The sequence below is a fragment of the Mustela nigripes genome, chromosome 15, assembly GCF_022355385.1.
Source record: "Mustela nigripes isolate SB6536 chromosome 15, MUSNIG.SB6536, whole genome shotgun sequence".
Taxonomy (NCBI): Eukaryota; Metazoa; Chordata; class Mammalia; order Carnivora; family Mustelidae; genus Mustela; species Mustela nigripes.
Genome location: NC_081571.1, coordinates 5,499,293 through 5,524,526, shown reverse-complemented (window position 1 = coordinate 5,524,526; position 25,234 = coordinate 5,499,293). Strand labels below are relative to the sequence as shown.

General features: G+C 35.1%; 1 protein-coding gene across 1 annotated transcript; it reads left to right on the top strand.

Moving 5' to 3' along the window:
* The first annotated feature begins 3,693 nt into the window (after positions 1 to 3,693).
* Positions 3,694 to 23,492, top strand: MTMR6 (myotubularin related protein 6). Its single transcript, XM_059377492.1, has 10 exons — positions 3,694 to 3,831; positions 4,362 to 4,490; positions 7,585 to 7,719; positions 9,848 to 9,980; positions 11,173 to 11,282; positions 11,696 to 11,821; positions 14,473 to 14,522; positions 17,088 to 17,219; positions 17,305 to 17,431; positions 20,132 to 23,492. Exons 1-10 carry the CDS (start codon positions 3,778 to 3,780, stop codon positions 20,390 to 20,392), a joined length of 1,257 nt encoding a protein of 418 aa, XP_059233475.1. The 5' UTR covers positions 3,694 to 3,777; the 3' UTR covers positions 20,393 to 23,492.
* Positions 23,493 to 25,234: the final 1,742 nt, after the last annotated feature.

Sequence of the window (25,234 nt, the reverse complement as noted above, 5' to 3'; positions counted from 1 at the left end):
GCAGGGCCTTGTCAGATCATTCATTCTCATTCACTCAGTCTACCCTTCATTCGTCCATCTGCCTCAGTATCTTCTCAGTATGTTTTCTATCTCCTAGAGATAGACAGGGACGTTCCCCAATGGACCTCTTCTTGCAGATGTCGGGAACATAGTTTGGGAGCAGCGAAAAAAGTCTGTATTATCTCTGATTATTGTCTTTAAAATGCTTTTTTGTCAGTATATTCCCATATGTCTCTCCTGAATAAAATCTGTTTAGTACATTTGGTCCATAAAAATGAACATTTAAATCTAGAAGGAGGCTTACTAACTTTATATTTTTCTTATTTTACAGATTATTATTTTTTCAAGATCACATAACTAGTTAGTGGCAGAGCCAACTAATGTCTCTCCAACATTTTCTTCTTGCAAATAGTATTGGGTTTTAATTAGAAACATAATAGTGATGTAGTAGCTTATTGTCTCTTATTCTCTATTTTGATGTTACTATTATTCAGATCATTTTGAATAACTTGGCACAGGCCTACTAATATAAATGTCAGTGCTAAATCTTAGCCACCGGTTGGGTTATTTGTAGCAAGTGCTAAATATCTGTGTTATATATACTTTTTATGTCTGTAGAACAAGTTCTTATTAATCTTTTTAAAGCTTTTCTTCATTATTTTATGCACTTAATATTGCATGAGAACTTTAGAAAATACAAATAATTAATATTAATATTAGCATTTAATATTATAATCATATAATATATATGTGTGGTATATATAATCATCTATCTCTTACTCTGCCACAGAAAAAGGAAAAAGCAATCTGGGATTTTTTTACTGTACTTGTATTAAAGTTTTAGATTAATTTGTGATGCATTGATTTCTTGCCATGATTGAGTTTTATCACTCAGGAACCTGCTATGACTCTAAGATCTTTGACTTTCTAGAAAAACTTCTTATAAATATTTTAAATTCATAGGAATGGGATTGAGAAAAAGAAAGCTTTTTATTTTTAGTAGCAAACAGTATTAGAACTGGTATGAATGATAATCATATTTAAATTTTAATCATTTAAAATATTGAGTTTATAGTAGGACTTTCTGTTCATTCAATAAACATTGTGATAGAGGTATAAGCAAAGACACTTGTAGTGCTCATTTGGTCAAATTTTAAGTAAGGTATAACATTTAATGTAAGGTATAACATTTGTAACTTTTTTTTGAATAGGGTGATTATAATGCTCCAGATACCGTGGTAAGTGCTGGAGATAGAATGATGCTCAGCTTAGTCGTAATATTGCTCCTTACGAAGTTCCCAGCATCTGGCTAGAAAAATAGACATTCACTATACAAAGAATTACTCATGTTCTAAGTGAAGGAAAAGTATAGGCATAAGAAAATGGAAGGGATCTAACTTACTTGGGAAAGGCAATGGGGGTCTTCAGGCTGTTCTTCTTGATGATGAGGTTTAAACAACAAAGGCCAGAAATAATACTAGAAGTTCCTATAATTTCCCAGTTAGTAGGAGCAACTCAGTGTATGTAAAGAAGGTTGGTGCATTTGAGGAGCCAAAGAGAGGACTCTGTCACTCAAACTTGATGTGGGGAAGGACTTGAAATGAGTCTAGAGCCAGAGTCTAGTAAATGACATGACTAGATTACCCTTTTTTTTTTTAATTGCTTTTTAACGGTCACTCACCTGCCCTGTAGAGAATGGGTTAGAGGGGGTCAAGAGTAGATATAGGGAGAACTTTTAGGAGGCTACTTACAATGGGAGCATTACAGCTAGGGGAGTGACAGTGGACATGGAGAGAAGTAGAGAGGTTACAGAGGTATGTGGGAGATGTAGTTCTCAGGGTTTGATGATATACTGAGTATGTGGAGTGATAGACAAAGTCAGAGAGCATAGTTCTGGCTTAGGCATTCAGTCACAAGTTTTGAGTACTTTGTTTGAAGAGGGCATTTAACATGCATGTGCTCTGGAAGAGAATACGATATTTAGCCCTTTTTTATGATGATGATCATGTTTTTTTCATGTTGTAGATATTGCACCACCATATTGCCTTAGTAGAGAAACTAGCTTTGACTACTTCTGGATGCCCACTTGTGATTCAGTGCAAGAACTTCAGGATTGTGCATTTCATTGTTCCCAGAGAAAGAGATTGCCATGATATTTACAATTCTTTACTACAACTATCAAAACAAGGTACTGTTTTTAGAGACCAAAGCTTACTTAATTTTGAGATGGATTATCTAAGATACGTAATATGCCATTGTTACTTTATAATTGAAGTTACCCTTAAGTTCTTGTGTACTCTATTCCAAAAAATTTGGCTTGGAAATAATTAGATGCTTCTGCTCTAAATTTTTAGAATGATTTCCAAAGAAGGGGTAAGAGTAAGGAAAAAAGTTAAGCATTTAGAGTATAGATTATTTTTTTTAAAGATTTTATTTATTTATTTGACAGACAGAAGTCCCAAGTGGGTAGAGAGGCAGGTAGAAGAGAGAGGGGTGAAAGCAGGCTCCCTGCTGAGCAGAGAGCCTGATGTGGGGCTCAGTCCCAGGATCCTGGGATCATGACCTGAGCTGAAGGCAGAGGCTTTAACCCACTGAACCACCAGGTACCCCTAGAATACAGATTTTTAAAACTATTGATTTATATTACTGTTTTTAAAGTTTGTCAGTGGCCAATGGTGCAGCTCTCCCCACCCCCCACCCCCCAAGTGCGTATCCACAACCATGGGGAATAACTTGGGAACTGATTGTTAAATGAAAAGGAAGGTCAAGCTCCTCTGGTAGCACTGGGACCAATGAATTGAATTGATCAGAGTGGAGCATAAGAGAGATAACCAGAGGGAAAAGAGAGGGTGAATCCTACTTCAGGAGGTAGGTAGTAGGAGGAATGAGAAGAGTGTAGGCCAGAGCAAGGAATCCTGTCACTATGCCTTTGGGATCTGGAGGCTTCCCCCCCCCCCAACATGAGTTGAATTATGTAGATGTCTCCAGGAGACATAGCACACTGGTTACTGAATGTTACTTTGTTGTTGAACACCTGGACTGCAGTGATCTAGGAGAGAAGGGTAGTGTCTAGGAGCAGGGTCTGCACACCCTTCTCTCCTAACACATAAAGCCTGTAGCATTTACGCATTGTCCCAAGTTAAGCCAGATCTTAGAGTAAAGATGGTTCTGTCACTTTAGGGGCTTAATATTATTCAGGACTAAGTGCTCTCTGAAGCTTTGTGCAACCATTGCCACTGTCCTATAAGGAATGTATATGCAAGTTCATGTTCTATAGGCCACCTCTAGTTTTTTATCTCAGCATTTAGTATTTCCATTTTATGTATCATTTGGGAAGTGTGGTGGGTGAGACATACCTGGGTCTGTGTCATTAAAATTATACTTTTAGGAAAAAGAAGTATTACATTAGAGTATTTGATATAAAATTATTGTTTACTAGCTTTTGCTGATTATATAAATTGAATCTCAGTTTAATGTGTATGCCTTTAGATATGATCCTTTGAATTGAAGGACAGAGAAAATAAATTGAGTCCAGATATGTTCGGGTATTAGTTATCTCTTTGAAATTTTTAAAGAAAAATATTTAAAAAAAAAAAAGAAAAATTACTGTTATTTATAGAGTTTTAAGTCTTAGAAGTTGCATCATAACATTTATGTATTTTGTATACGATAGCAAAATACGAAGATCTCTATGCATTCTCTTACAATCCCAAACAAAATGATTCGAAACGACTACAAGGTTGGGAGCTCATTGATCTTGCTGAGGAATATAAGAGGATGGGAGTGCCAAATTCAAACTGGCAGCTGTCTGATGCCAACCGAGAATACAAGGTAACTCAGCAACATTTTTGTTTGTTTTTATTTAAATTCCAGTTAGTTAACATACAGTGTGATACTAGTTTCAGGTGTGCAGTATAGTGATTCTACACTTACATATAACACCCAGTGCACGTTACAAGTGCACTCCTTAATCCCCATCACCTATTTCCCCCATCCCACACCCACCTCCCTTCTGGTAACCAGTTTGTTGTTTATGGTTAAGAGTCTGTTTCTTGGTTTGCCACACTCTCCCATTTTCCCCCTTTACTCATCTGTTTTGTTTCTTAAATTCCACATAATGAGTGAAATCATATGGTATTTGTTTTTCTCTGACTGACTTATTTCAACTTAGCAACCTTTGGAGAAATTCAGAACATGTTAGTACCAAGATGGAGAGTGTCATAGTAGTGTAGTAAGTTGTCTATATATTGCTATGTACTGTTCTTGCATTTAATAAGTCTTAAAGTTTTTTAAAGGTGATTTTTAACCTCATAGTTTTTGAACTGTGTGTAGAATGGATATGTTTTATTTGATTTTTACAGATTTGTGAAACTTATCCCAGAGAACTTTATGTTCCCCGAATAGCAAGCAAACCAATAATTGTTGGTAGTTCCAAATTCCGGAGCAAGGGAAGATTCCCAGTTCTTTCCTATTATCATCACAATAAAGAGGTAAGAAAAGAAGATATTTTTTCTTTTTTTTCTTTTTCTTTTTTTTTTTTTTTTTTACAAATGTGGCATAACCCCTCTTCAGGTTTAAGTGTCCAAATGAACACTCATTTTTACATAGGAAGGTCATTATTATAATGTTGCTGATAGAGAAGTGTTGGCTTTTCTCTTGATTACGTTTTGAAATTTTAAAATTACCCTGATGTATAGAAACTTTAATACTTTTCATCTTTCTTTCCTCCTCCACCCTCCTTCAGCCTTTCCTTTCTTTTAGTAGGGACTTGAAAATAATGAGATGAGTGAACAGATAGGTTCTTCTTTCCTGTGGTTCTCTTGATCCTGCTTATATTTGGGAAGAGAAGATAGCTTTGACAAACCAACTATTGAGAAAAAGAAGAGAGCCAAGGGTATTTCAGGCTCACAATTTTTATAGAAAGCACTTCTAATCAGAAGGATTTTGCGGTACGAAGAGGTGGAGGAGACATCTTTATACTGAGATGCTGTAATAGGGATTGCTCATTACAGCAAAATTTTCCTTTGTAGCTTGGAACAGTAGGTCACAAGGTACTATGTGTTAGATGCATTATATGCAAGAAGTCCCATGATAATTTTATAAGGTAGGCTCTGCTGATTACCTGTAACTTCCAACCTGTAAAGAGATGGTAAATCACTTTTCCTCTGTCAACAGCCAGCCAGTTGTGGAGTTTAGTTCTGACTCCCAATGCTTGTGACCTGATTTTTTTCTCAGGAAGCTTTTCAAATCTTTTCTCCCCAGTGTTCTGAAATTTCACAGTGAAGTCCTTGGTGTGTTTTTTAAAAATTCTATCTAGAAACTCACTTTTGGGAAATTACTTCTCTATTTCTGTGGTAACTTTCTCTCTTCTGTTACTTTTCTTTGTAATTGTGTTTTGTGTGTGTGTGAGTTGGCAAGTGGGCTTTTGTAAACCTCCGTTTTTCTTAATTTTCTCTATTTTCCATCTCTTTGTAGTTTTTAGAAGATTTCCTTGACTTTGTTTCCAGTCTACCCCTTTTTTTTTTTTAATTTTTTTTTAAGATTTTATTTATTTATTTGAGAGAGACCACAAGTAGGCAGAGAGGCAGGCAGAGAGAGAGGAGGAAGCAGGCTCCCGGCAGAGCAGAGAGAGCCTGATGCGGGGCTTGATCCCAGGACCCTGGGACCATGACCCAAGCCAAAGGCGGAGGCTTTAACCCACTCAGCCACCCAGGCGTCCCATCCACCTCTTTATTTTTGCTATTCCATTTTTAAAAATCTAAGCTCTCCTTCCTATTTTCTGAACTTTTTAGATATTTTTCTATTCTTGGCTATGATGACTGGGTTCTCTGAAGATGTTAAGGGTATTTTTAAAAGAATTCTTTTGCTCCCCACATTAGTTGTCTGTTGCTCAGAGTTCCTTTTTTCTGTTTATTTTGTTTTTTTTGTTGTTGTTGTTTTTCATGTCCTGCAAGTATCTGATTCTTGGCTAGGCTCTTGTACTTAAAAAGTGAAGTACCACAAGCTTTTTAGAAGTTTGTGTGCAGGAGTGATCTCTATCTTTGGATTCTTTCTGTTGTTAATTTTCATCCCAATATGTGTGTTAGTTCTTTCTAGGATTCAAGTGTGGGAAGGTGGATGGGAGGATTTCACAATTTGTTTTGTAGGCTTTACTTCATCCTCTTGTTTTTGGGGGGGGTGGGGGCTGGTATAGAGCTTTGCTCCTACCTACATCTGTGCATATTGTCTAGAGTCTTCAGGTTAATCCTTTTCATAGAGTAAACTTTGTGTTCAGGGCAAGCGAAGATCTGGGAGCCTTAACCAGTCGCTATATGGATATTCAACCAATTCTATTTTCAGTTATACTCCAGATCAGGCTTTTAGAGGTACCAAATCCTAAGCCTTTCTGGGATTTAGCTGCTCAAAATGCTTATTATTATTGACTCCTAACAACTTGACAACTTTCTCTGTTCTGGTAAATTGATCATTACTAACTTCTCAATCTGTTTTCATGTCCTGAAATTTTGTTAACCTCTCTATTTTTCTCTCCTTTATCATTCTCTTTGACCTTTTAATTTTATATATTTTAGATGTCCCAATTAGAACTTTAGTTGGCTTTTAGAAGGGAGCCAGAGGTAAAAAGTAAAATTTTAAACAGAAATTCCTAATCTGTTCTTCATAAAAAAGTCATAGAGAATGATGACTGGTTATGGCCTCTGTTTGACACACCCATGTTTGTATACCTTGTTTATTGGAAAGCTAGGCTGAAAACAGATAGTCAATGCCTAACTTAACAAATGAGAAAGTATGTCTGAAAATAATTTTATATTTTATATTTCATTTTCTTCTATTTTATTTAATTCACATAGTTTTATTTTGTGTGTGAATTTATGTATACTTTTTTTTCCCCTTAATGATACTATGGTTGGAATGATGGGCTATGGTTAAGTTGGAGTTGGTATGGATGAGATTGGAGAAAAAGTATATGGGTCTAAATCTGCTAATCTCTTTTTAAGACTTGGAACAAGAGTAAATATCTAATCCACCATTCACTACTTCTCTAACAGATATTTTTGTCCTCTTAGATTTATATTTTAACACAAACTTGAATTAAAGTTCATTTTTCTCATTTTATATAAAGATTGCTGATTCCTAAATAGAGATCTGAAGACTTTTGGAATATAAAAGCTCAAATGTTACTACTTTAAAAAATCCTGTTCTACCTTTATTGATTAATCCCTTACTTGAACTTGAGTTGAAAGTATTTTGTAATCTGGAGCATAGCATGCAAGTATCTTAGTAGGATACATGATAGAGAATTGATGAAGTGTTGCTTCTTAGGACTTAAGATTTTTTTCATCAAACTACCTAAGGAGGCATTTCACTTTTTCAGAAGAGAATATTGGGAAAACTTATGTAACATCAAGATGTTCACATAGTGTTGAATTAAAATAGGATTTCAAAGTTAATGTCTTCGAATTGTCCTGCCAACTTTTAAACAGATTACACATTTGATTTGAACTTTTGTTTTTCTTTTAAGCGTTTTTTAAAGACATGTTTTAGACATCTTTGGATAATCTGTTGTTTTCTGTCCTTTAAAATTAGGCTGCCATTTGTCGATGTAGTCAACCACTATCAGGATTCAGTGCCAGGTGCCTGGAGGATGAACATTTGCTTCAAGCCATTAGTAAAGCCAATCCAGTCAATCGCTATATGTATGTCATGGATACCAGGCCCAAAGTATGTGTCTTGAATCTAGTACAGTCTGTTAATTTAATTATCTTTGTTACTTTAATTAATGAGAGTTGATCAGTTTGTCCATATTTAACCTGTCTGAATCCCAGTTTTAAATTAACTGAGGCTAATGACACTGAGGAAGGCAGTCTTTAAAAGAATACCAACTTAGGAGACCTGTTTCCCAGATAGTGATATCTTATGTCTTCTGATTTATGTATAAATTTAGAAAAACAGATTTTTATGTTGGGAACTCTTGATCGTGTGGAAGTCTTATGTTATTGTGAAGAAATAATAAATAGTGTGTTGTGAAAAATTAAAAAATCTTTCTAATTTTTTCAGTAGAATTTTTAATTGTCAGAACACTTCATGTTAAAATAATGGGCGTTAACTTGAAATATTCAAGAAAATAAGGAAAATAGTGAGTTAGAAAACATTGAACTAGAGAGTTTTAAATAGTGGACAGGAAATAGTTGTTCTGTTAGGCATCTGTAATGTTAGGTTCAATTTTTGTCATTGAGACAAATGTCAGAATCCCCTTTTCTTTTTATAAATACCGTTAAGCCACTAATTCATATAGGATCCTGAAACTAAAGTAATTAAAATCTTCAATGGTAATAGCTAACATTACTTTTAATTTTTATTATAGCATCGAATGCAGAGCTGGTGGGCTACACAAAAGGACATTGGCAGAATTATAGTGAGGATTTCTTCAAAAATCTGGAATGATGAGAAAATAAGAGAAAGCGATGAGAAAAAGCGAGTGAGCAATATAGAGCACAATTCTAGGCAGCTTTGTTGAAAGGAATGGTAGCTATTTTAGAAGTTATTCTCATCATTATTCATTCTCACAAAAGATAATGGAGGAAACAAGATGAGATTAACTTGAGTAAATTAAGAAGTATTAAAAACTAGAATTTGATAATTTTTTATCTTGTTAATAAGAAAAGACTTTCTTAGAAGTCAAGAATGTTGGTGATATCTCTTGTAAGACAAATTTTATTTTTCTTCCTTTTTTAATCTGGTAGATTCAATGGTCAGAATTACTTTTAGGTGATAATAGATATAAAAGCTGGTTATAATACAAGTTTCTGAATATGAAGCCTGAGGATGATCTGTTTCCCAGGACCTAGTACCTCTTATCTGTATAATTGCCTTCTACACAGAAAACAGGCCTTTCTTAGATTGCTTGGTTTATACTGTTTAAACTTCAGCTTAACTAGTAATAAGGCGGAAGCATTTTAATATCTAACTCTCACCTTAGTCATCATAGGTGCTGAATAACCAGTGAGTCAGTAGGTAGAGTTGAACTTCCTTGTTACCAACCTGGGCCCCCATCTACTGAATGAAAAGCTACTTTGTCTTCCAATTTAGATTTTGTTTCAACCAAGTTCATAAGAATATTTTGTAAACTGTAATAATATACAATATGAAATCCAAGTCTGAAAAAATTAAACATACCAAATCTTAAATGAGCCTCTGATAGCATTTGATCTAGTGACCTACAGGCAGTCTGTTTTCTCCTTAGAGACCAATTTTAGCCCAGTTCTTGGAGGTGTATCAAGCTAGGGGGTTATATTCCATGGTATATATTGTGTGGACCTCCAGTAATTTTTAATATGGAGGCTCTCAGATAATCTGACGTGTATTTCAGATCTGATTTTTCAGGGTCCCTGTGGCTCTCTGAATGATCATGTGTTCCCCAGGCTTACTCTGAAATGAATCTAATAGATTCATTCAGTAACAGGAAACTTCCCAGCTTGGCTCATCTCTGAATCATTTAGGATTCAGATGAGAGATACTTCTTTCTTTTTTAAATTTCAAAATATTACAAACATGCAGAAAACTGAGTAAAAACACAAGTGAATTAGTTTCATAAATTATATGTGGGGGAACTTCTTGTCTGACCTTTCCATTATATAGCAATCATGTTGTTACTTTATATAAAGTGTCCTTTTTTACTCTTAATAACATATGTGACACTTTGCTTATTAAAAAAATGGTAACATATTCAGTTCAGAGTTCTTTAAACTCCGCTAAAATGTAGTTTGTTTAGTATTTTCATGATTTTTGGTAAACTAGGTTAAGTGATAAAAGCAATTTGTCTCTAAAGTTCTAAAACTTTATATTTTAGCTGAATGCAATGGCCAACAGAGCAGCTGGAAAAGGTTATGAAAATGAAGACAACTATTCTAACATTAGATTTCAGTTTGTTGGAATTGAAAATATTCATGTCATGCGGTCCAGCCTTCAAAAATTATTGGAAGGTATGATTATTTTTTGCCTTTGAAGCAACTTTGTCTAGTCGAAATAAAATGTTAGCACATTATAAAATTTAAAATTATGTAATTTAAAATTTCCCTATATGCACATTCAAAAAAGTTTAAAAAAAAGGAAATTAATATTAATAATATTAATAATATATTTTACATAATGTATTAAAACATGTTAACATATAATCAGTATAAAAAATCAGTAATGACACATTAGTTTTTTTCCTTTAAGTCTTAAAAAATTGATGAGTACGTATTTTACACCGTTAAACCACATCTCAGTTTATACCACCCATGTGTCAGTTTGGGGAGTGGCTACTGTATTGGACAGGACAGTTCTAATGGTTCTGCAAAAAAAAAATGGTCACTATTAGATAAATATGCTTGCTTAGTGTGTACAGTGAAGATTAGTTGAAAATAACGCTTCGTTTAAGTATTAAAATATCTTTCCAGTTGTGGTGTGGAGTTTTAACAATTAAAATATCAGACTTTTAAATACTTTGAACTCCAAATTTTTTTAAAAAAAAGATTGGAACTTTTCTTTTTTTCTTTTAAAGATTTTATTTATTTATTTACTTGTCAGAAGAGAGAGAGAAAGGGGCATCTGGGTGGCTCAGTGGGTTAAAGCCTCTGCCTTTGCCTCAGGTCATGGTCTCAGGGTCCTGGGATCGAGCCCCACATCGGGCTCTCTGCTCAGCGGGGAGCCTGCTTCCTCCTCTCTCTCTGCCTGCCTCACTGCCTACTTGTGATCTCTGTCAAATAAATAAATAAAATCTTTAAAAAAAAATCTTAAAAAAAAAAAGAAGAAGAGAGAGAGGGAGCGCACAAGCGGGCAGAGTGGCAGGCAGAGGCATAGAGAGAAGCAGGCTCCATGCTGAGCAAGGAGCCTGATATGGTACTGATGTAAATCCCAGGATCTCGGGATTATGACCTGAGCCGAAGGCAGAGTCTTAGCCGTCTGAGCCACCCAGGTGTCCTGAGAGATTGGAGCTTTTTTTAAGCACAAGGAATGACAAAAAAAATGTACCTGAAAAATCCAATATTGAGGTCCTAATAGCATCTTTTCATTTATACAGACTCTTTTTTTATTTTGTCCTCTTCCTCCCAATTTACTCAAAGAGAACTTGAATAGGAGAAGTGGAGACGCTAGCCTCATTCTAATGAAATGTTTTTTTCCCCTTCATAGTCAATGGTACCAAAGGGCTTTCTGTCAGTGATTTCTACTCTGGTTTGGAGAGCTCAGGATGGCTTCGCCATATCAAAGCTGTTATGGACGCTGCAATCTTCTTAGCCAAAGTAACTCTTCGTTGTTCATATTTTGTTTGGGGATTTATAATCGTTAGGAAGGAATGAATTTATTCTCTTGGCTGCTGGTTGCTGGTACCCTTTCCAGTCAGAGAACTTTTATGTTTTACCTCTTTAATGAGGCTTACTTTAATTTGAGTTTTAAAAGATCACATAGCACTTCATGTAAGGACTTAAAAAGAAATCACCAGACACTTGGAAACAACAATTTTGGTTTTGTTTTTTGTTTTTTTGTGTGTTTTGTCTTGTTCTTTGGAAATTATGCTGTGACAGCATTATCATCACAGTCCTTGCTCTTCTGTGTAATGCAATACTTGCTAGTGTAGTTTTTGAATAAGTAGAATTTAACTGATGTACCAGAAATGTATTCTGCTGTAATCTAAGTATGTGATCTTTCTTTTCAGGCAATAATGGTTGAAAATGCAAGTGTGTTGGTACATTGTTCTGATGGTTGGGATAGGACTTCCCAGGTTTGTTCCCTTGGCTCTCTTTTACTGGATTCCTACTACAGAACAATCAAAGGATTCATGGTAAGGAGTGATTTGGCTAGACCAGTGATTCTCAAATAGTGATTTTTGTCCTCCCAGGAGACATTTGGCAATGTTAGGAGACAGTTTGGGTTGTTACAAAGAGAAGAGTGCAACTGGCACTTAGCTGGTAGGGGCCGGGATGCTGCTAATGTTCTATACGACAGAGGTTAGCCCCCATAGCAAAGACCTAACTGTCCCAAAGTGTGTGTAGTAGCTGTGGTTGAACAACCTTGAGTTGGACTGATTTCCATTTGTGCCATCTGTTTGACAGCAAGTTTTAAATTTAAAAGTTTTTTTTTCTAAAATGTTATAGTAGAAATATTCAGTATTTTCTCCTTCACTTTTATCCGACAAATGTGAGTGATGTAAAACAAGGCACAAATAAGCGTACTTAAAAATCATGTTCTAGAGCATACTTTCTGTTTAAAATGCCTTCGTTCGTTAATTGTAATTACACATTAGGAAGCATGTTTTATATCCGAAGATTAAATTTCTCATTGAATAGATTTTCTGCTTTGTGAAGCTAAAACCCTGCCTCCTGTTTTTTGTTTGTCTTTTGACACATGATCAGATTAACTTATGTTTTCAAAATTTACATCTTAATTCATGGCAACTAAAATAAGCGAAGAGATGGTAGAAAGTTTTCATTGGTTTAGAATAATGAAATGCAGTGCCATCTTACAGCAGGGCAAGGTTTAACATCACCAGATCCCTTTCAGCACCATTGGCACTAACATACTGAGTCTTGGACAGGCTGAATGGAAGTGCCACTAATAAAATTATGTGCAGCTTACCGAAAGAGTGTAAAATGAGGAATACTTTCTCTGCCATGTTTGGCTTTAATTGCTTGCTAGATATTCAAATGAAATCATGTAATAAATGCCCAGGGACGATGTGAGAGCTTCCCAGGCAAAAGGAACAGTGAGAACCAAAGCATAGCTCCTTAGGCTGAATGCAGGTGATGTGTGATGGCTGGAGTTCAGGGTGTTAGAATGGGACACTTGGGAGCAGAAGGATATGGTGGTATGAAGGCTTCAGTAAAAGAAGACTGGAATTTGGCCTTTAACCTTTTCGGGTAGTGAGAGCCATTAAAGTATTTTAAATAGAGGAAACAGAAACTTACTTGGATCTGCTTTGTAAAAAGACAGCTTGGTGTTCTAGGTGGAGGGTAGTAGAAATGGAGGCTGGGACACCAGTGTAGAAACTGGTAAGATAACTCAGGAGAGAAAAGAGGGCCAGGAGTAAGGCCATACCACGTGAATGCAAAAGGTATATAGGTTCAACCTCCAGGGATGTTGAGAAAGTAGAATCAGTAAGAATTATTTCTGGTTTGGATATGGAAAAGAGAGGAGGCCTCTTCCAGGATGAATTAACATCTCTGGACTCAGTTGCTAGGATGGGTGGGCATTCTCTTGCTCCCTACTGAGAGAAGCAGAAGTCTAAATGCAATGAGAAAGATACTGAGTTGAGTTTTAGAGGTAGGTGTGTGGAGGACAGGCAGAGAGCCCACAGTAAAATCTGGAGCTCCAAGCCTGAAGACCACAGGTGTGGAAGTGGCAGAGCTAGGATTTGAGCCCATGCAACATGGTTCCAGATAACTGTATCTTTCCCTATCATTATATCGCCTCTGGAAAGATTTACAACAAGGAGAAGCTAAAGGTGGCTGTTTTTTTAAATCCCTGGCAGTGAGTACTACCTCCTTTGCTCCTTTTGGGGTGACTTTCTCTGTCTTCATTTTGTCCAGTGGGAATTTAACCTCCTTGTCCAGTGTGCACAGTTGAAAGTAAAGATCATGTTGCCTCTCGGTGCATCTTTGATGAGTCTTCTCTCCCCTTAGATGTGGACTTTGTCCTGTCAGTCTTCCGGCCGATTTCTGGGTATTTAGGATGATTTGATAATTACCTATTTGTGTTCAGCTGACAAGACCAGCCTAGGATCCACCTACTCTGCTGCCATCTAGGTTTCCCCCCAAAGGTGGCAGTTTTGACACTGTAAAGAATGTACTTGGTGATTATATAATGAAATTATGAGATATGATAAATACTAAGAAGATATGTTGTATAAATTAGACTGAAAAAAATTAGAAGCCTATTACTTCAGTAGAGCTGTGACAGAGAAAATAGATAAAGATAGTCCATTCAAGAGGTTAGATATCACCATCTGAATTTGAATATACACTTTTTATTGGTGTTTTTATCATTCTTTTTCTGGTAAGTACTGTGTAAGTAATGTACAAGTAAGCCAAAAGGTTTAAAGCATACACCCCAGTCTACCACCCACAGCTAACTGTTAACATTCTGATTTACATTTTCTTAGCCTTCTTCTATGCAGATACCATCATTAGACATACAGAAATGTAAATGTGTTAGCACTTTATAACATGTAGTTTGCACTTAAAATGTAATAAATACAACCTAAATTATTTAAGTCAAAGAACTACTGTATTTCTTTTAAGTGTCATTTCTACCCTTTGTTATACCAATCTCTAATCCAGGTTCTTGCTATCTTTTGCCTGTAATTACACAAAAGTTTGTTTTGTTTTCAGCCATAAGTTAAAAGTGTAAATGCTGTTAAGATAATAGGACTCAATCCATTTTAAACAGAAGAAATTGAAAGTAGTTGTAAAATGGATTTTGCTTTTTCTCATTAAGGTTTTAATAGAAAAGGATTGGATCTCTTTTGGACATAAGTTTTCAGAGAGGTGAGTCATAGTTTTACATTTATATATTTTGTAAAACCGTTTTAGAGTGCCAAAATATTTCTGTTCTTCATGAACTTGCGTAGGTGAGCGTGCTATTGTTTGTTTGTTTGTTTTTGTATGAAAACTGATTCAATTTTTTTCTGTGATTTCTTTCAATTCTCAGACCTTTGTTAATTTATGTGGCAGTTTATTACCTTCCTTTTTGTCTGGATTGTGGTACTTAGAAGGTAATAGACCCCTTAAAGTTGTGGTTGAAAAACTCATAGATTTAAATTGTTTCAAATAAAAACATTATGCTTTTTTTATGACAGTAGATATTGAGTTTTAGGTTTGTGTGTGTGTGTTTAAATTTGACAATACCTGAATAATTGACTTCTTTCAGAGGCATTTTTAAAAGCTTGTACTTTCTGGGGGGCTAGGTGTGGCCATTTGGATGGTGACCCAAAGGAAGTCTCACCAGTGTTTACTCAGTTCTTGGAGTGTGTGTGGCATTTGACCGAACAGTTCCCACAAGCCTTTGAATTCAATGAAGAGTTTCTTCTTCAGATCCATGAACATATTAATTCATGCCAGTTTGGAAACTTCCTTGGAAATTGTCAGAAGGAAAGAGAAGAGCTCAAGTAAGATAGTTTGCATAAAATGGGCTCTTTTTTTCCTACTTGGTTGAAGTCTAACATAAATCATAGTGGAATATAATAAAATATCTTGGCAGTATATAACAGAACTTAATTTTATTGTGAAGATTTTATTGTCTGGTATTTCTGAAGCTAAGTACCCTCTATCCCTCATATCCTGAGGTTAATAGTAAAAACACGTTTTAAAAATTTGTTTTGAAATGAAGCGTACATACTGAAAAGTGATATGGCGTAAGTGTGAAGCTTAGTAAATCTGAAATTCATCCATCTATGTAACCAGCACCCAGAACAAGAAACCTTATCAACACCCTGGAAACCACCATCCTACTCCTTTCTATTCTGCATATATATTTAGAACAGAAAAATCTTAACATTATGTCATTTCGTAGAAAGTATTGGTCACTAAGCTTTAAGGTTTGGTAAAGGATTTAAAAACTGTTGGTTTTAAGGTAAAATGAGGCCTTATAGTTTTTCTCACATTTCTAAGCAGATAATTCTTTGGGGAAAATAGATCTATGTTGGCTGTAGTGTGTCTGTCCCTGAGTTGGGTCGCATACCTCTTCTTTCCTAACCAGTCTTGGTAATAGAGGTTTCTGGCTAAATTTTGATGCAAGGGAAATGTGGGGTAAGGCTGTGAGAAGTGATTAAATATAAATTTTTTTTAGGTTGGGTTTCTGAGTTTAGATTTCTTAAAAGTCAATAAAGAGCAGTTAGAGATTCTTGAATGTCCAAGTGACATATTAGAGAAGCTAAATCTGGTAGTAGTTTGAAGACAGCCACATATTCTCAACTCTCAGCAGAGTTGAAGGCAGAACTGAGAGCACTTGGAAGATTCTAAAGATGTGTAAAGGGAATTACAATTGGAACAAGAGTATGACAGAGGTGAACAAATCCAAGAGCATTCAGACTTTAGCTCTGTGCTATAGTAAATCACAGTAGTGTATCATAATTAGGACCAGAGGACTCTTTTTCTTTTTCTTTTTTTAAGTTTATTTATTTATTTGACAGACAGAGATCACAAGTGGGCAGAGAGGCAGGCAAAGAGAGAGGAGGAAGCAGGTTCCCTGTTGAGTAGAAACCCTGATGCGGGGCTCGATCCCAGGACCCTGGGATCATGACCTGAGCCGAAGGCAGAGGCTTTAACCCACTGAGCCATCCAGGCGTCCCAGACCAGAGGACTGTTAAGAGTACAGAGCTCTTTTAGGAATAACTCGTCTCAGTCTGGGCCACACATCCTCTTCTAAAGGAAGATGATAATAAAAGCATTTATTTCCTAGTGGTTTTTCTCTTAAGAACTTATTTATTGGTCATCTTAGGGGGTCATAGAAAAATGATCAAACTCCATTTTCCCCCATAATCCTATCTATTTTATGTTTATTTGGTAAATATACTATCTAAACCATTCTACCCTTTATCCACTTACTTCACTTACTCTTAAGAGTTGCAGTATGATTGGCATCATTTTACTGTTGAATAATATTCTGATTTTTCCTAATTCCCTTTTTGCTACTCTCTCACGCTTAAATTTATCCCTGCTTTAATAATACATGTTACTACAACCCAGATATAGGGCTAAGAGAATGAGGCCAAAGAGTGATACCCGTGTCTGCTCTGTATACATGTGTATGGTGATTTGAAATAGGTATAAGAGACCATGTTTATGAAACTGTGAGTTGAAAGGAATCTATTAATGTGTATGCTTGTGAAAGAATGGTCGACCTGTGTTATATTCAGAGAGACATGGTTTTATTTATTTCATCCTTATAAGTGAAAGGAGTAAAGGGAGAATACACAATTCAGAGACAAGGTGAGGTTAGGTTGCAAAGAGAAGGAAAAATTAAAACTTAAATCTTGGGAAACAATTGCCTGATTTATAAAAATAAATATTAGCATCTGTGGAAAAGATCTTTGTTTTTCTCATTACATTAAGGTTAAAGGAAAAGACTTACTCCCTGTGGCCATTTCTCCTGGATGACCAAAAGAAGTACTTCAATCCTCTCTACAGTTCTAAATCTCCGAAATTTTCAGTTTTGGAGCCAAATACAGTATCTTTCAATTTTAAGTAAGTTGGCATCATTGAGGTATTAATACTTGATTTTTCTCAAACACAATTTATTGAGTTGTTGTTTTTTGTTTTTGTCATAAAGGTTTTGGAGAAACATGTACCACCAATTTGATCGAACATTGCATCCTAGACAGTCCGTGTTTAATATAATTATGGATATGGATGAGCAAAATAAACAGTTAGAGAAAGACATTAAAGACTTAGAATCTGTAAGTATTCTGAAGCGTCTAATGTAATATACTTGGAATATTAAATTAGTGTATTTCCTATGTTCTCTGTGTAAATTTGTATATATAGAAACCTCCTAAGTACATGACTGTTTCAAAATCAGATCTCCTCTGCTTTCAGGTTAGTTTGAATTGCTTTCCCTGAATTTTAGCATTGAAGTATTCGAAGTACAGTCGACCCTTGAACAACATAGGTTTGAAATACACGGGTCCACTTACAAGTGGATTTTTTTCGATAGAGTACAGTACTATAAATGTACTTATTTTCTCTTGTGATTTCCTTAGTAACATTTTTTTCTCTCACTTACTTTATTGTGAGAATACAGTATTAACACATACAACTTAAAAATGTGTGTCAATTGACTGTTTATGCTATTGGTAAGGTTTCCAGTCAACAGTAGACTATTAGTAGTTATATTTTGGGGGCATCAAAAATTATATGTGGATTTTTTATTGCATGAGGGGGTTGATTCCTCCGACCCCTGTGTTGTTCAGGGGCCAACTGTATAGAGAAAAGTAGAGATATGAACATAATAAATACCGGGGAATCTACCACTAGCTTTGTAATATTTTAACATTTATCATACTTGCTTTAGATCTTTCATGTTTTTGTTCTAAGAAATGAAATATATTTGAAGAAATTTACCCCTCTGTAGCCCTCCCCATCTACTTTGGGCTGAATTTGTTGTTAATTATTCCCGTGCATATTTTTCTACTTCTACTATGTATGTTTTTACCCACAATTTATAATACTATTTTATGTGATTTGAAATATTTTTATTTTATATTGAAGTACAAAGGAATATATTTTTATAAGGTATAAAAGAGCAGCAGATTATGAATGGCCATGTACCCCTCACCCAGCTTACAGAACTGTTTTGAAACTATATAAAGATGGTTATACTGTCATGCTTCATTTTATCCATATTGTTTTGAAATTTATCCCTGTTGATACATAGAGCTTTAACTCATGTGTTTTATTAATAACTACTATATAAAATTCTCTTATATGCATATATCACAGTCTGTTCAGCCTCTACAGAACATTTAACTGGTTTTCAGTTTTGGATTTCCATAATAACAAAGTAAGTTGAATGACTTTTCAATATTTATGGGCCATTTCATTTTTCCTGTTCTCTGAATGGCCTATTCAAACCTCCACTCATTTTTCTGTTGGTATATTTGCCTTTTCCTTATTGATCTGTAAAAGTTCTTTACTTCACAGTAAAGTACCAGATATTAATTCTCTGTTAGATATATATATAGATATAGATACATATAGATATATATCTAAATATATATCACTAGTGGTTTTGTTCAGTTTGTTCTCGTCTTTTCCATTTTATGTATGGTATGTTTTGTATAGATGTTATGAATTTTATTTTTTATTTATTTATTTATTTATTGTTTTTTTTTTTAAAGATTTTATTTATTTATTTGACAGACAGAGATTACAAGTAAGCAGAGAGGCAGGCAGAGAGAGTGGAGGAAGCAGGCTCCCTGCTGAGAAGAGAGCCTGATGTGGGGCTCGATCCCAGGATGCTGGGATCATGACCTGAGGCGAAGGCAGAGGCTTTAACCCACTGAGCCACCCAGGCGCCATAGATGTTATGAATTTTAATGCAGTCAGATTGATCAGTCTTTTTGTTTTATACCTTCTTTTGTATCTTGTTTAAAAAGTTTCTCTCCACAGTAAGACTTTCTGGTAATTTTTTTCTCTGTCATCACATATAAACAAAAAGGATCAGTGAGTACGTACTTTAAAAATCCTAGACAGTTGGATAACTCACTGTCGTGTCTGCCTGTCAGGCGGGGCTGTTCCTTAGTCATCTCTTGCATAAGAAGGTAATTAATGATTGCATGAGGAAACGATAGAAGGGTTGTATAAAAAGAGAGGCAGATCTAAGACATAGGTAAATATAAGCAGAGTGACCAGAAATCAGTCCAGGGATTTGGAGAGCATGATACTCTGCCAAAGAATACTTTTTAAAATCTTAGATTCTGTTTGAAAAAAAATTCTGTCGGGACACCTGGGTGGCTCAGTCAGTTGAGTGTCCAACTCTAGGTTTCGAATCAGGTCATGATCTCACAGTTGTGAAATAAATCCCGGAGTTGGGCTCTGCGCTCAGTGGGGAGTCTGCTTGAGATTCTCCCTCTTCCTCTCCCTCTGCCCCTCCCCTGCTCTCCTGCTCTCAAAAATATGTAAATAAATCTTAAAAAAAAAAAATTAAAAATATTTTAAAATTCTGTTGTGTTCTAAAGCTGGTTATGTTCACCTAACAAATCATTGTAAGAAAACCATGTAAGAAAGTTCTTCAGGTAAGTAAGTATGTGTTTGCTATATTATACAATTATGATTCAGGGTGAAGTCTTATATACCTTTCTTTTATTATAAAATACTGTCTTTTTATACTTCCTAGGTAATCTGTGCCTTTTTTAAATATCAAGACTTAATGATCTTTTGCAGTCAAGCATAATAACCATTTTCCACTGTAAAAGTTGTAAACTATTAGGATTCTCAACCATCTTACTCTTCTGCAGTAGACTTTATTTCTTGAGATTTAACTTTGTATTCATAAAGAGAGAACATTTACAAAAGCATGGTTTCTTCTTTCATCTAAGCTATGTTGAACATGTAGTGTGTGGAATTAGTAATTGTTTTCAAATTTGGATTTGTTCTAGAAAATTAAGCAATGTAAAAAGAAGCAAACAGATGGAATTCTCACCAAGGAGTTACTGCATTCAGTTCATCCTGAATCACCTACCCTCAAAACTTCCTTGTGTTTCAAGGAGCAAACTCTGTTGCCTGTGAATCACGCTCTTCGAACTATAGAGGGCAGCAACCCAGCAGATAATCGTTACAGGGAATATGCTGAAGAGTTCTCCAAGTCGGAACCTGGTGTGGTTAGCTTGGAGTATGGTGTGGCCAGAATGACCTGTTAGATCCGCAGAGTATTTTCTGGACTGACTGTAATGCAAGACATGGATTCTTGTGAGAATGATCTGTGCACGTGACCAAAAGGAATTTGTCTTAGAGCTTTATAGTTGAAGAAAGGATAATAACTGCTCTTGTGAGAGAAATAAGTCAGTTTAATTGCATTTCCAGCAGAGAATGACTTTCAGTTCTTTAAGAAATGAGTGGTGGTGGCGGATTCATTCAAAACACAATTTGCACTATATACTAGTGAATTGACATTTCTGTATGATTTATATGTTAAAATTACAGCCAAACATGAATAGCCTTCCTTAACTATAATTGTCAGGAAACGAAACTCGACAAAATTCTCCCTTACTTAATAATTGACATGGCATGTACTTTTGATTATATAACTCTGTAACTATGGGTATTTACATATTTTGCCTATTAGTAATGTTAACGTTGAAGTGCCATGAAAAATACTTTAAGAAAGCCTTAAAATCTCGGTTTATTCTTTACCCTTAAGTTTTATAGCTAAGAGCAGGTTTTGGTTTTTTGGGTTTTTTTCTTTTGGTTAATTTGGAAAGAATTGCAATGTCGTTACTACGGGGGCTGCATGCTACAACACTCCTGTGGAAACAGATGTGCACGTACATTGTTAAGTTCATGGTCAGCTGCTCCCACGTCCATATTCAAAATTAACGAAACTGAAGGTTTTATTCTGATTACAGTTTATGCAGTACTACCTTTGATAACATTATTTACAACTTAGATTATTGATATCTTGAATATGTATAAACATATTTGAGTATCTTTTATGTATGGATTACTGCATCCTTTTAATTCTTACTTGGTGGCTTCAGTTGGCTTTATTCTTTGGATAACTGTGTAACTTTAAAAAGCTTAAGGCTCTAAAACTGTTCTTAGACGAAATGAAGAATGTGTGTGTATACACACACACATACTGTTTTATCTTTCAGTGAGTTGCTCTTCCTAGAACAAACTCCGTTCCCCCCAAATTTGGGGGTTAAAAAAGGGAAGTACTGATAGTTTAGATTTTGCTTGGTTGCATGAATTTTAAAGCAGCCATTTCTATGTGGAACATTTTTTTTTCTCCGTTAACATAGGAATAAAAAAGGAAAATTAAGAATAGCCTAGTACAAAGTTAATGTTTAGCAAAAACAACTTAAATGCTAGGAAAAGTTTCATTTTGCCATGTTAAATTAACTGTTCTGTGTGCTAGTAACATATCTTTAAATGACCAAAAAAATAATAATAATAAGGCAAAAAAACCCCCAAAAAACAACAATTCACATGCAATTGATAGTATCACCCAGCTGGCTTTAAAATTGAAGGTTTAAGTAACATGACTGGCAAGAGGTATGATTCAGGAGTAGTAGGAAACCTGGGTAGAATCCCTAATGCTTCTCTTTACTGTACTTCTCTCTATTATATTAGTTTTGAGCATAAATATCTTTTTCAAATGGAAAAAAAGCTTTATTGTATGAGAACTTAACTAATCTGTTTATTTTTCCAATGCTTTTGTGTAATGTATTATGTAATAAGAAAAATACTTCTTTTTAAACAGTAACAGAAATGTACCATAAAATATAGTTTGTGATTTAGCCAAGCCTATTTCCATACTTAAGCACTGGGACAGGAATCTTAATCTTTGTGGCCACAAAGGGAAACTTTTGTGCCTTGTTACTTGGTTCTAGTTACTGATTATGGTTTTAGAATCTTCCATGGCAGACTTCTTATATTCAAGTGTTCTTTTGTTGTTGTTTAGTATCTTCAACTTCAGGCATATACATGTGTGTTTATGTGCTCACACATGGACTGAGAAGTCAGTTAACATCTTAAGTGACCTACGGGGTATATGTTGGCAAAAAGCAGATTATGTATATGTCTTAGAAAAATTTACATTCAGTGTATTTGGGAATGTATAGCATGTAAATTATTACATATTATTTAAAGGTAATTAAATGTTCATATTTTACTTTGGATGTTTTTCTTTTAAAAAAAAAAACAACAAACGGGATCAAGTTGTGATTGGTTTTTTCTTTCCTCACTTAGGCAAATGGACCTGCACATTATACTAATCATAACACTATAAGGTTTAAGCAAGTCATTTTCCAAAAGGTTGACAATGTTGATAAGTAACAACGTATAAAAATAATTTCCAAAATATTAAAATAGGCATAGTGGGCTAAAAGGTACAGCAGATAGAGTTGATAATGTCACTTAATTTTCGTGGAAGGCAGTGTCCAGTGAATATATACATGTAATTCAAGGTAAAATGTATATCGGGAGATAAACATGATGAAGAAAATGACTTTCAGGAAAGAGTTTATATGGAAGTGTTTTTGAAAGGTTAGCTAGGCCAGAAGTAGCTCAGGGAGCCCTAACTAAATAAAGATGGAGGGAAGTCTATTTTGTTGTTGTTAAAATTCTCTTTACTTGGTAGAGTAGCAGGGCAGGGGGTTAGTATCAGGGAACCCCTCCTTTTTTCTTTGAAGACTTTTTTTTCTTTGAAGACTTTTTTTTTTTTTTTAAGAGAAGTTTTAAGTTCACCACAAAATTGAGGTAAGGTCCAGAAATTTCTTATATACCCCACCAGAGTAGTACATTTGTTAAAATTGATGAACCTGCACTAACACATCATATTCACCCCAAGTCCATAGTTTACCTTAGGGTTCAATTCTTGTTATTGTATATTCTGTGGGTTTTGGACACTGTGTAATGACCTTTATAGTATCATACAGGGTATTTTTCATGGCCCAAAAATCCACTGTGCACTGCCTATTAATCCCACCCTATCCTCAAGCCCCTGGCAACCACTGATCTTTATATTGTCTCCATAGTTTTACCATTTCTAGAGTGTCACATTGTAGGGATCATATAGTGTATGGCCTTTCAGATCAATGTCTTTTACTTAATAGATGCATATCAGGTTCTGTTTTTTCATGTCCTGATAGCTCATTCATTTTTTAGTACTGAGTAATATTCCAACGTCTGGATGTACATTGCATTGTCTGGATAAATAGTTTGTTCATTCACCTATTGTAGGACACCTGGCTTGCTTCCAAGTTACAGCAATTGTGAATAAAGTTGGCTTTAAATATCTGTGTGCAGGTTTTTGTGTGGATAAAATTTTTGGCTCCTCTGGGTAGATTCCAAGGAGTGTAATCACTGGGTTGTATGTAGTAAGAGCATGTTTAATTTGTAAGAAACTGCCACACTGTCTTCCAAAGTGGTTGCTCCATTTCCCACAAGCAGTGAATGAGAGAGTTCCTGTTGTTCTACATCCTCACCAGTGCTCAGTGTTGCCAGCATTCTGCATTTTGTTCACTCAAATAGCCTTTTCTGACCTCTTTTTTTTTTTTTCCAGGTCAGTTTGAGAGTACTGAAAAATTTTCAGTTGGCCTTCTAAGTTGGATGAAATTCTGTTCATTTGCAAAACTATTGAAAGCAGTTACAGGCTTGGTAGAGTAGTGGTATTGATCCATTTTTATTGGCCAAGTTTTAGCTATTTTGTTGGCGTTTTCATGCCGTAGTTCCAGATGGCATTAACATGTTTTGGTTAGTTAAAATGTAGAACCTATTTTTTAAAAATACATATCTATAAGCTTTAGAAATCTGGCTCTAGAAAAAGACCAACTGTAATCTAAAATCACTGAATATCTGAAGAACAGCATATATACCATACTACTTGTCTTCTAAGAAAATAAAACACTAATTTCTTCTGTTTGTATAAACACATTAGTGCTACTTTAGTTATTTCTAAGGAAGTAAAATACCCTTTGCACAGCAACTTTTGTAAAATAGTAGAATGGGTAACAGAAAGCAACTTCCAGAGGCGTTTGCATTTAACAATATTTTGGAGATTCTGTTGCAGAAGGTAGAAGAATCACACTCTAAACCACCTACCCCAATCAGTAAGCATCCCTCTTGTTCTTAAAGGAAATGCACAATTACTCCTGTATGAAGAACAGTAGCTTGGGGGCATCAAACTTACAAAACAGCTACACAACAGGGGTAAGAAATAAACCTTTGTTTTAGGCCACTAAGAGTCTGGGTTCTTTATTACTGTAGCATAACCTAGTTCATCCTGAATGATGAAATCATTAGCACACCTAAGAAGTTAATAATCATCTGATTTCATCTAAAATCCAGTCTTTCATGAACTCTAGATGGCCTTTTCCTTATTTTTGCACTCCTATCCAGTTAAGGTCCTGTAACTTGTAGCTCTTGAGGCTCTTTTTTGTTTATGGCTGCATAATATTTCATTGTATAGATTCTTTATTAGTTACTTCAAGTCATTCCTATTTTTTTAACTTATGCAAATGTCCAAAAGTTCAAAAACAAGAGTAGTATAATGAACTTTCATGTATCTCTCTAGAACCAATTATTAATGGCAGTTTGCTAATCACATTTGATTGATACTCCACCATTTTTTGTTATTAGCATATATCCAAACAGATTTCAGACATGACATTTTACCCAAATAGTTCAAAATGTGTGTGTGGGTAGATAGATAGGAAGGTATGGTAAATACTGTTGGTTGATGGATAAAACATCAACATATTTTTTATTTTTCATATATTTAAGGCCATTTGAACTTCTCTGTGAATTGTGTGTTCATGTCTTTTGCCCATTTTATTTCTGAACAGGTTCTATTTTGTCTTAAGAGTTTTCTATATTTTAGGGAGGCTCTTTATGATATAATGTGCCAAATATATTCTTGTTTGTCATTTGCTTCTGGTGCTTTTTGCCATGAAAGAGAATTTTTTTTTAGACTTTATTTACTTATTTGACAGAGATCACAAGTAGGCAGAGAGACAGGCAGAGAAAGAAGGGAAAGCAGT

Excerpts from the sequence above, each read along its gene's own strand:
- MTMR6 (XM_059377492.1), top strand. The coding sequence starts at position 3,778 with ATGGGAGTGCCAAATTCAAACTGGCAGCTGTCTGATGCCAACCGAGAA. Across the intron at positions 7,720-9,847 it reads TCATGGATACCAGGCCCAAA|CTGAATGCAATGGCCAACAG; the intron begins GTATGTGTCTTG and ends TTTATATTTTAG. Across the intron at positions 9,981-11,172 it reads CCTTCAAAAATTATTGGAAG|TCAATGGTACCAAAGGGCTT; the intron begins GTATGATTATTT and ends TCCCCTTCATAG.